This window comes from Mus caroli, chromosome 7, assembly GCF_900094665.2.
Source record: "Mus caroli chromosome 7, CAROLI_EIJ_v1.1, whole genome shotgun sequence".
In the NCBI taxonomy this organism is placed as follows: Eukaryota; Metazoa; Chordata; class Mammalia; order Rodentia; family Muridae; genus Mus; species Mus caroli.
In genome coordinates, this window is record NC_034576.1 from 115,569,264 (window position 1) to 115,581,256 (window position 11,993).

At 46.2% G+C, this 11,993-nt stretch overlaps 1 protein-coding gene across 6 annotated transcripts in view; it reads left to right on the forward strand.

Moving 5' to 3' along the window:
- The window catches only part of Arntl (aryl hydrocarbon receptor nuclear translocator like), a 102,623-nt gene that overhangs the window by 86,816 nt on the left and 3,814 nt on the right, over window positions 1-11,993 (forward strand). For 4 of the 6 annotated variants that reach the window (XM_021166154.1, XM_029479643.1, XM_029479644.1 and 1 more), the window contains 6 exons: window positions 442-688; window positions 2,848-2,954; window positions 4,652-4,802; window positions 5,633-5,721; window positions 7,324-7,432; window positions 9,945-10,038. In XM_021166154.1, coding sequence (XP_021021813.1) covers window positions 442-688; window positions 2,848-2,954; window positions 4,652-4,802; window positions 5,633-5,721; window positions 7,324-7,432; window positions 9,945-10,038 — 797 coding nt within the window. The remainder of the gene's footprint in view (window positions 1-441; window positions 689-2,847; window positions 2,955-4,651; window positions 4,803-5,632; window positions 5,722-7,323; window positions 7,433-9,944; window positions 10,039-11,993) is intronic. The other 2 variants (XM_021166155.2, XM_029479645.1) reach the window with 1 other exon arrangement.

Consider the following 11,993-nt stretch of genomic DNA (forward strand, 5'->3'; position numbering starts at 1 on the left):
CACCTTATTTTGAAGCAGGGTCTCTCTTGTTCTCTTGTTTCTGGCCACAGCATTGCCTTCTGGCCTGTGAGCTTCTGCCTCCCATCTTGATGTGGGGATGCTAGGAGAAGGCTGCCCCACACAAGGCAAGTGCTTTTATCCAGTGAGCCATCTGCGCCTATGCCTTTGCTCTCCATCACACACTCCAGCCCTCCCCCTCCTCCGGCCAGCTCATGCTCTCACCTAACCTCCAGTTGGCTCTGGGGAGTCTCCTTCCTGTGTGGTCCGGTCCTCCTTGCTGTGCTTCATGTGATACCCTGGTATATGGTTCTAAGTGGCTAAGCATACGTGACACTGGACCGCTTCTGCCTGCCCCCTTCTCCAGGTGACGCCTTCTGGAGGTGAGACCGAATCCCACTGCCAGCCCAGCACTAACACTCACCATGGGCTTTTGCTTTCCAGCAGATCGAAAAAGCTTCTGCACGATCCACAGCACAGGCTATTTGAAAAGCTGGCCACCCACGAAGATGGGGCTGGACGAAGACAATGAGCCAGACAACGAGGGCTGCAACCTCAGCTGCCTCGTTGCAATCGGACGCCTGCACTCGCACATGGTTCCACAGCCAGCGAACGGGGAAATACGGGTGAAATCTATGGAGTATGTTTCTCGACATGCAATAGATGGGAAATTTGTTTTTGTAGATCAGAGGTAAGACCCTACATCTCACCTTTCAGCAGTGCAGCGATTCCCAACCTGTGGGGTTTGACCCCTTGGCAGGGGTGGTGGTGGTGGTGGTGGTGGTGGTGGGGTGGTGGGGTGGTAAAAGACAAAACTACCCTTACACGGGGGTTGCATATCAGATACCTGAATATCAGAATATATATTGTATTTATATTACAATTCATAACAGTAGCAAGATCACAACTATGAAGTAGCAAGAAAATAATCTTATGGTTGGGGGTCACCACAATGTGAGGAGCTGTGTTAAAGGGTCTCAGCATGAGGAAGGTTGAGAACCACTGTAGCAGAGGATTTCAACCCTAAGTTGAGAAGCTGAGAAGACTGGGTGGTCAGCTGGCTTTTCTAAGAGAATATTATTCTTGCCGGGCATGTACCTCGGTTGAAAGAATGTCTGCTTCGAATGTGTGAAGCCTTGGATTCTATTTCCCACACGTAGCTGATGTGGTAGTTCATGGCTCAAATCCAGCACTGGGGGTGGTAGAAGCAGAAAGATCAGACGTCCAAGGTCATTCTCATCTATATAGACCTTAGGGCAACGTTGGCTTACCTATGACCTTGTCTTAAATAATAAATAATAAAATGAATAATAATAATAATCTTTTCTAAAAATTGAGACAAATGACTGCAGGCCTCACCTGCCCCTCTTATGAATACCCCGCCTCTGACTGCACATTTCTACATAAAGTAAGGGGAGTGAGAATGGTCTCTGCTAAAAACCAGACTCACTAGGATATTATCATGGGAAACAGACAGATTTGTCTGAGAATACTTTAAGATAATTTAATAGTTAAGTGGGTGGTATGAAATCCAGTTCTGAAAGGAAACAGAAATAAGACCTATAGCTATGGAATGTCCCAGAATCATGACACTGAATAGAATGAAAGACATGGAAACAGCTAGTTAGACCTGAGCTTCCCAGGAAAACTGGTCACGATGGACTTGTCTGTGTATTTAAATTTGGATGTAATTAATTAAAATAAAAGCTTCCATTTCTCAGGGCGCTAGCAGCCACACACTCATGGTTACTACATGTGGTTAACAGCACACAGGCTGCTGCTGCAGAAAGCTCTGTTGGGCTGACTCTCTGTCTTGTAGATGAGGACTTGAGGTCTAGCTTATGTATCACCTCCTGCAGACTCGTAGCTAATTGGCATTAGATCTAGACTGTGAACCAAATGTCCCAAATTCACTGCTGCTTCTGCCTCCCTTAGGAATATTCATAGGTTACATACTAGCTCCTAGAGTCAGCCACACGCTTCTGCCTCCCTTAGGAATATTCACAGGCTACATCCTAGCTCCTAGAGTCAGCCACACGCTTCTGCCTCCCTTAGGAATATTCACAGGCTACATCCTAGCTCCTAGAGTCAGCCACACNACAGGCTACATCCTAGCTCCTAGAGTCAGCCACACGCTTCTGCCTCCCTTAGGAATATTCACAGGCTACATCCTAGCTCCTAGAGTCAGCCACACAATGCCAGCAGAGTAGGCACTAGCTTTTTAAGGCTTTTGTGATCTCAGCTACAGGAGCCTCTGGGTTTTAGCTGTCCTGATATAAGCAAGCAGTGAATAAAAGGAGTGGCCCTGCCCTAGCATTTAGATTTCTATCTTACTTTTTCCTGAATAATATGGTTGTCATTTAAAGACCTCCTGGAATTTGATTTCTGACCAAAGCCCTTTAAGGCGCCTTTGCTTTGCTTTGCTGGGTTTTTTTTTTTTTTGTTGTTGTTGTTGTTGTTGTTTTAAGATGTATGTATTTATTTATTTAATGTATATATGAGTATACTGTATGCTGTCTTCAGACACACCAGAAGAGGGCATCAGATCCCATTACAGATGGTTGTGAACCACCATGTGGTTGCTGGGGATTGAACTCAGGACCTCTGGAAGAGCCATCAGTGCTCTTAACCGCTGAGCCATCTCTCTAGCCCTTGCTCTGTTTTTATAACTCTGATTCAAGTTGGAATAGTGCGTGGGGTAGTCACCCACATAGTTAGTGCAGTGGAAAGCACCTAGCTTTTTTGCCTCCTTTGACCTTGGTCTCCTGGAGGCTGGGCTGCTCATCCACAAGTCACCATTCATTCTAGGAATGGCCTTTTCTTACCTAAAAAGCCCTTGTTCTCTCTTAGGGCGACAGCTATTTTGGCGTATCTACCACAGGAACTTCTAGGTACATCATGTTATGAGTATTTTCATCAAGATGACATAGGACACCTCGCAGAATGTCACAGGCAAGGTAAGCTGGGCCACAGGAATAGTCTGATGTTATAAAGTATGTTTTTTTTTTTTTTCTACAGTGGTCCAATTAATTGTTCTTCCAGAGAAAATTTCCCCTACTGTGTGGGAGTCAGCCATTTCAGAACCCTTCAGGCCAAAACATGTAAAAGAAGAAAAGACTGTTGGCTCCCAGAACCATTTGTTCCTTACAGATGCTCAGACTCTACTCACTGAATGAGGGTTTTCTTTATAGAGGCCATGACTCCTGGAAGAGCCATCTCTTGGTTAGGATTCACTCCGAGCCTGCACAGAGTTCTTATGTCCTGAACTGCTCTGATTTTCTTTTCATACTTGGCTGCACTGCCTCCAGTATTTTCATTGACTCATGGTGTCCAGGTTTTATTTCTATTGCTGTGACAAAATACCCTGATAAAAAGCAACTTAGTTTATTTCAGTTCACGATTCCAGATTACAGTTCTAGAGGGAAGTCACAGTGGCAGGAGTGACAACTGGTCACATCATACCCACAGTCTAGATTAAATAGAAAGTGAATATATGCATGCTCACTGTTTGTTTGCTATATTCTCAGCTCAAATTCTCCACTCAACTTCTCTTACACAGTTCAGGATTGCACCTATGGAATGGTGCTCCCCACAGTGGGCTATGTGTTCCATATAAGTTAATGTTACTAAGACAATCCCTTATAGACATGCCTGTAGGCCAGCTCAGTATATCCCTCTTGGTAAGAGATTCTCTTACCAAGTGATTCTAGGTTGTGTCAGGATTGGAAAGTTGACCATCACAGATGGTATGGCCACATATGCAGCCCCTCCCTTCACTGTTTCTACCAGAATTTATTCAGTTGCCGTAGGCATTTACTTATGAAGAGTCCCCATTTTCACCACCCCACTGCCTTGACTTTGGTTCAGGAAGTCTCCTGCTTCCTCTTTCACCCTGGGTCCACCATTTGTAGTTATTTAATCTATTGTTAAAAAGATCAAGCGTGATAATATCATATCCCTGCTTAATGTGACAGTATTCAAACTCAAACCCAACCACTTCTGATAGGTACAAGATCCAAAACATCCCACCTCAAATCTCCTGGTCCTGACCCAGTTCCTTGGTGTCACTTCCCAGATTTGTCGTATCTGTGACCCTGTCACCTGTGCCTGGCTGCTGGCCCCTGTCACCCCTTAGCCTTTATGCAGTTCTTTCCTGCTCTTGGGTAGTGTGTTCAAGGGCCTCAGTCACTCCCCTCCAAAGGGCAGGAGTCATATTCTGCCTCTTTTGTCTCTCATACTTGGGACTTGAAAAGTGTTTGTGATACTTGTTTCTCAAAGGATGAGATCTGAACACATCAGTGACCTCTACTGACTCAGATTTCCTAAACTGACCAAGGACTGTTTTGTCCTGGGGCTTTGTGATAGGGAAGGAGCATGGCTGGTGCTCAGGTCACAGCTGACTTGAGTGTTCCTGAAAGCTTTCATTTTCATAGACTCTGGAAAGGTGTGACAGCTTGGTAAATACACCAAAAGTGTGAGTTAGACCCTTGGATGCCTCCTGTCTGTGCACTGACCACATGCCCCCCGCCCCCTTGGCTTTCTAAGGGTGATGGCAAGGGAGCTGAGAACCTTAGGATCTGGGGTTAGGTGACCTGTTTAACATAGTCACTAGTTTGAGGAAACGATAACAATTGTGTCTTCTCTGCATTCTCAGTTTTACAGACAAGAGAAAAGATCACGACTAATTGCTATAAGTTTAAGATCAAAGATGGTTCTTTTATCACACTACGAAGTCGATGGTTCAGTTTCATGAACCCGTGGACCAAGGAAGTTGAATACATTGTCTCAACCAACACTGTTGTTTTGTGAGTATCCTCTGAGCTATATATACTCTTGCTTCAAATGGGGGCAGAGGGTGTCTTGGGATCTTTACCTGGGACAAAGGGTACAGGCAATAGGCAGTATCCACATTTTAATGTCACCTTACTAGTATCTCCTGATGGGAGGAAGCCAGGAAACATTGCTAACCAATGACTAGGTATTGACTGTCCTCCTACATGATCCCCACTAGAGAGACTCACTCCAGGAGACAGCCAATTCTTGAAACCCTAACCCTAACCCCACAATATGGGCTTTGGTTTATGCTGGTGGAGGAGGTTGTCAATCATCAGTGACAGACTTAGTTACATAGGTACTAGCTCTTTCTGGTCTTGGTTGCAGATGGGTGGGTCACCATGGCTAGCCAGCTAGTACCCCAAGTCTTGGCAGGAATACTCTCTCAAAGGCTTCTGCCACCTGTTAAGTGTGCAGGAGGAGAGAAGAGCCTTCTTTCACAAGATTCTTTATACCACCTTCACCCACGTGTGGTTAGAGGCAGGCAGGGGCCTGGAGCTGTTGCCAGGTAGGAGAAAATGTGCTGTAGCAGCATGGGCAGGGAGGGGTACTGCTATAGCCACGTCTACTAAATTGTGTTGCCTAGAAATTAGGGAGGCCCAGGCAAGCAGTGAGTCCAAAGCTGGGATGCTGTCCATCATGTTGTAGAACACTGAGGAGACCCGTTCAGACACTCAGACAGACACTTCATTTTCTGGCCTGTCCAGGTCCCGAGTGGACACCGGACTCCTTGGCCAAGGTGAAAGGTGCACGGTTCTGAGCAAGCCTGACTCATGTTTCCTTATTGCTGGGATGTTCACAGAGCCAATGTCCTGGAAGGCGGGGACCCAACCTTCCCGCAGCTAACAGCACCCCCCCACAGCATGGACAGCATGCTGCCCTCTGGAGAAGGTAACTATGTCCTGCTTGGGCACTGGGGCTTGCCTACAAGAAGCTGCTTATGACCAGATATTCTCCAAGTGTTCAGGGTATCCTGGTGTCATGCTCTATGGAGCAGATCTTGACATGATGTGCTGAGTCCCAGTCAGAATGGCAGCTGCCATGCTACTGGGATATTGTGAATGCATGGTGGCTCTTTCTGGGGCTCTGTGCTCTCTCCCCTTTCACTCCCTGTTGCCCACAGGCTGCGATTTGATCTTTGGTGACTCACTGGCTCCTGCATATGGGAGGAAGGTGTCTATTTGCATTGAGAATATTCCATATGCAGTGGGCTCCTTCCCTGTGGCTCGGCATTGACTCTCCTGTACCTGTCCTTCCTGAACTGCTTTTGCTTGCATGGCTTCAGCCAGCCCCTTCCACTCATGACTCCCATGCCCACTCTCTGCTTTCCCAGACAGAACCACAGAGGCACTGAAATAAAGACTAACCCAAGCTTGTCTTCTGTACTGCCTTCATCCGGTTGTCAAAGCCAGAATTATTGGTTAGTCCCATTTCTCTGTGCAGCCAAATACACCATTCTGTCCTTTTTGTCTCTTAAACTCACCCATTGCCTTTTCACTGGTCCCTAACTTTAATCTCACTCTCATTTCCATACTCCATTCTACATAACACACAGCATAACAACATTCTGGTTAGCAGTGGACCCATAAGTAACAATTATTTTACCTACTGATGCCATAAATCACTGTGATGTCTAGAGTAACATATTACCCTTAACCTTGTTTAGAGCCATAAATGCCATCTCTGTGGTCACCTATAGCACAGTACTCTATGTTGGTACCCAAGGACCAACAGGCCACACCCTATATAGCCTACAATTTATACCCTATAGGCTATTATGTCTAGGTTTGATCGACATGACAAACTGACAAACTCAACTAGAGGGCACATTTCTCACGCTGCATCCTTACCATCTCGGTGAAACATAGCTGCAGCTTGTGCTGTGTGGTGGACTTTTAGTAACGCATTTTGCAGCCAGTACGTTTTCTGGGCTAGGTCCCTTGGTCCTGATCTCCTTGTGGATCCTGTCTGATGGCACCAGTACAGCATGCTCTGATTGCTGCGTCTTTGCCAGTTCCAAGCTCATGTCCTAATCATCTTCCACAGACACCTTACAGTAGACTTCTAAACTCTGTCCTGCCCCAGTCCTCTTGCACGGTGGTCCCGTGCCTGGGGCACTTTCCTGTCTTTGCCACCTCTCAAGCAAATTCAGAGTCCTCTTTCAAGAAGACTCAGCTCAGGGTGCCTCCTCCAAGAAGCCACAGCTGCTGGGAGGAGCCGAGTGTCCCATGCTCATACCTTACCTGCTAAGCCCATCATGCTTTGCTGTCTTGTCTCTAGTCCTGGCACATGAAGGAAAGTAACTGGTTCATGTCAAAACTTTGCCCTTGGATGCTGAATAGAACCTCGAGCCTTCCCCTGCTAGAACTGTTTTCCTGACAAGGTAGAACCTTGATGTTCTACTTCAAGTGGGTCAGGAGGTTTTCATCTAACACTCGACAGCATCTCTTGCTCCTTTTTCTCCTTTCCTACTCTCAGATTCCTTTGTTGTAGGTGGCCCAAAGAGGACTCATCCCACTGTTCCAGGCATTCCAGGGGGAACCAGAGCTGGAGCAGGAAAAATAGGTCGAATGATTGCCGAGGAAATCATGGAAATCCACAGGCAAGTCATGCCTTGGGCTGCCCCTCCAACCGGCTGGGGCTCAGCACTCCTCACCCACCCTCCACAGTGTGCACCAGTGCTTTTTGCCTCATCCCAGTTGGGTAGAAGGTTGTTGCTGATCAGCCAGGAATGCTGTGTATACCACACAGGACTATTCCGTTCCTCTGGCCCAGTCCAAAATAGAAACCATGCCTTCCTTTATCAAGAAGCTAGAGTAAACAGGCCAGCGCTTAAGGAAAATCTCGGGGAGGCCCATTTCCTGAGATTTTGAATGTATTCCAAGGAGCTTCCTGGTGAGGAGGGGTGTCCAGGAACACTACAGAACTGCAGTAAACCTGTGAGCAGCCACTGATTTCAGCCTTAACCAAAACACTTCTTCAGCTACCTAGAGTTAGTAATAGAGGCCAAGCAGTTCAACTGTTAACGGAGGAGGCAGCTTTCTTGGGAGGGGGTGTCCTTTCCATATGGAAGCAGAGCTTGGTGGTGGCTGACTGGGGCTCAGTCTTGGGGCTGCATTCACCTGGCCATGTTTAGGAGAGACATCTAATCTTTGTATGCTGACTTAAGCCACCGAAGGGAGGTAGTATGTCTTCCCTAGGGACCCTGTTGGGATTGTGAAGGAAAAAACAACATAGCATATAATAAACACTCAGAAACTGTCCTTAATCATAGTCATTGTGAGGGAAGCATTATTTATAAGTCCGCCTGAATTTGGAGAATCAAGAAGGTGGTAACCAGATACTTAAAAATATAATTTTAATGGAACATAATTGTAAGGAAAGGGGTGGGGACCCAGAAAGACCAATATTCCCTCAGCCACTGACTCTGTTCATTCTCAGGTCAGCCAGAGGGGTTTTCTGTCCCATTTGAGGTCCAATCCACAAAAGTGGGTTTGGCTGCTTGAGTCCAGCTCTGGAGGGAGATGGGGAGAGAGTATGATCGGCTTCAGACCAGCCACTGGGCTCTATGCAAAACCATTGGAACATGAATGATCTTAAAATCCTTTCGTATATTTTCTTTGTGATAATAGGAATTCATGGATTAAGGCAAGCAAGGGTTTTGAACTTGGTCTCAGCTAAGGTTTACAGTAAAGGTAGGTGCTAAAAAATCAGGAGTGTAGGTGCTAAAATGTCAGGAGTGTAGGTGCTAAAAAGTCAGGACTGCTCAGTCTGTGAGCATGTGGATGGTGTTCAGGGCAATCTAACTGGCCAGACTTCCTGAAGGAAGGAAGCACAGACCTTTAAAGGGAGAGGGAGGGTCAAGACTCCTAATGCATAGTCCCAAGCAGTTTGGACTATAAGGATTTTCCAAGATGCCGTTCACTGTAGGATACTGAGCACATATCCAAAATGCTGTGCTATGCTTTGTGGAAGCTCACTAGAATAGGGATAGACGAGGGGGGTGTGCTTCCTAACTCAGTTCTGTCCTATAGAGAAATCAGCATCTAGAACCAGGCACGGAGGGTAAAGAGGAATGGGAAGAAAGCAGTTCCAGGATGGGGAACCTGGGGAAGGTGGCTGCACAGGCCTGCATCCTAAGGAGACAGTGTTGGGTGAAGCTCATCCGTTTCTGGGTTTCTAGCCATCTGCATGTATGTGGTGTCCATAACAGAGCTGTATCTGAGTTTTGAGGAGTTTCTAGTCTAGGAATCGTCAATGCAGGCCAGCAGCCAATTCTTGGACGTAGAGACTTTAGCGGCCTGAACCAGCCTGTGTTCATCATGGAGGCGCTAAAGCCTGGTGCTAACAGAGCTGCCTCCATACTCCCCACACTCTGACTTCAGCTTGGATGGAAGCAAGGACTCCTGAAAGCACAACTAGCACATAAACTCTTGCTCCAAGCCACAGCTTCTCTCCCTAGGGTCGCCAGCCTCACAGATGTGGGAAGGGTTACAGTTCTGAGTCTCCTAACTCCTACGGTACTGGGATAGTCTGAAAAAATCCCAGATCCATCTTTAATCGCTCACTATCCAAGAAGGCTGCTACTGTTTACCGACTGTTTGTCTCCTTTTAAAGTGTGCCTGCCCTGCACTGCTACCTTCCGTTTCCTAGGGACACTCATTAGTAAATGTTTGCTGGGAAGAGGACATATCTCTTGCTCTACATCCAATTCATGATAGCAAAGATGGTGGCTAAACTTCTGAGGGCTCCAGCTCTCCTGTATTCTAGGAAGAAATAAAGCTGGCCACTTCAAATTAATCAACCTGAATCCAAACTCTAATCCAAAGGCTTTGACAGTTATTGCTTTTGGAGTCTATATATTCTAGATCAGATACATGTAGAACAATCCAGCTTTGGAATAAGGCTTTCTTTATTGGAGCACAGCTGCACTTATGTATTACATGCAGACTGCTGTGACTGAGACCTTATAGCCTACAGAACCGAGCTATTTGGCCCTTATAGAACATTTGCTAGTCCTTACCCTAGCTCCTTATTCTCCCTACCCTAGCACCTCCCCAGCCCCACTGCCCCTAAAGGCCTTGTAACTAGCGTAACCAGCTCTTCTCTAACAGGATAAGAGGGTCATCGCCTTCCAGCTGTGGCTCCAGCCCGCTGAACATCACAAGTACGCCTCCCCCTGATGCCTCTTCTCCAGGAGGCAAGAAGGTAAGCGTGATGGCTTAGACTAAGAGGGCCTCTGCCCACATCCTGAAACACTAGAGGCTGGATGTCAGAACTGCTGGGATTTCTTGTATAAGTCAAGACATTCTTTCTCCTTAAAATGAGCACACTTGTGTACAGCTGGGACTTAGGGTGGCTTGCTGACTTGATGGGTGTGTGTGTGTACTCTATGTGCATTTGGGAAAGCAGGAAGAATATTCTGAGGAAAGAGGAACTTCATTCTTTTTAAGGGCACAATTAAAGACTTCCTCCTTTAAGGGAAGGATTAAGAAGGACCCATAGGACCTTACTGCCAGGAATTTCAAGAGAATGGATACTAGTAGCCATACATCGAAAGTCAAGCCAGGTTTTGTAGCTGACCATTTGGAGATCTGTCACCAAAACATGTCTCTATGATGTGACAGTAACAGCCTCAAGCACTTTATCAGTCACCAACCCTCACGGAGATGACACTAGAGAGATTTAGAGAGGTCTGGGAAACACCTATTTCCCTCTTTACTAGAGAATTTGCAAAGCTATGTAAATTATACTAATTTTAAGTTAAAAATCTACTAATAGCACCCAGGATCAGGATGGCACAAGGAACTTTGTACGTCATCCCGTCTCCTAGACACATACAGAGACGACTAGGAATGAACTCAGGTGTGATTCTCAAGAGACAAATACCAGAAGCAAAGTAGAACTTTTCAAAGCTGGGCTCCTTACAGGCCCAGGTTAATCAGGTCTGGTGCTGTCAGGATGGGGGAGGGGGGTGGCTGAGATGAGGGGAGGAAGGGCAACTGACTCTGCTTGATGTGAGTCTTCAGCAAGTTTCTATTTGAAAAGGGTTTAATTCCTCCAGGAAATTGAAAAGCCAGCCAATTAATGGGTAAAAGCGCCATCATAGTTTGAAGCCTGGCTTTGTCACGTGCTAGTTATGCAATTGCTCACACCTTCTAAGCTCCCAGTTTCCTGATTATGGAGCTGCTATTGGCAGGAGAGCAGTGGTCTCTGTCCCTGAAGTTCTGTATGACAGTGAATATGGAAGTGCCTGGCCCTTGGGAATGATTAAGAAAATACCAGCAGTAATGTGGCCTGCAAACCTAACTGCCTGCCCTCTGTGCTTTTAGCTCCACTGGCCCTGTCCCCCTTTGACATAAGTCACCTTTCAGGCAGCTGGCTTCTTGGTATGGTCTGTGCTTATCCCTGGGACACACACACACACACACACACACACACACACACACACACACACACGGAAAATGCAAGCTCTCCTGAATTTTAACAATCCAGGTCTTCTGATGACCAGCAACTACCACACCCCAAATCATAAAGCCTGAAGTGTTTTTGAGGTGTTAATGAAAAAAAAAAACTTTCCTCTTTCACTGGCTTTTAAAAATGGGTTTAGAATAAAAATGGATTTTTTTTTTTTTTGTAGAAGTCCTTGGCAACAGGACTCATGAGAAAAGCATGATTAAATTAAAAATAACTGCAGCATTAAATGGCTCAGCAAACCAGGGCAGAGGTGGCCCTTCAGTCAATTCAGTCTTGCCACTTAGCCGACATTGTTCCATGGGGATCAAGCTGAAAAGGGGAGACTGGCTGAGCCTCCATAGATCCCTGGGGGAGTTGGGACATGCAGAGGCATCAAGCCAAATTCAGTTAAGCAGATGTCACCTTTTAAGAGACTCTTAAGACCCTTTCTAGGATTTGCTAAATTAAAGCTATTTGCGTAACAATGTTAAAAAGTTACCAGTTTTCAATGTGTATCTGTTTGCACTGATAATCATAAAAACCCATGTCACGAAATTCTTAGAAATCATTGTATTCTTCTCTATCACACACAATAAAATGTAAGCCAGCGGGCTGGTGAGATGGCTCAGTGGGTAAGAGCACCCGACTGCTCTTCCGAAGGTCCAGAGTTCAAATCCCAGCAACCACATGGTGGCTCACAACCATCC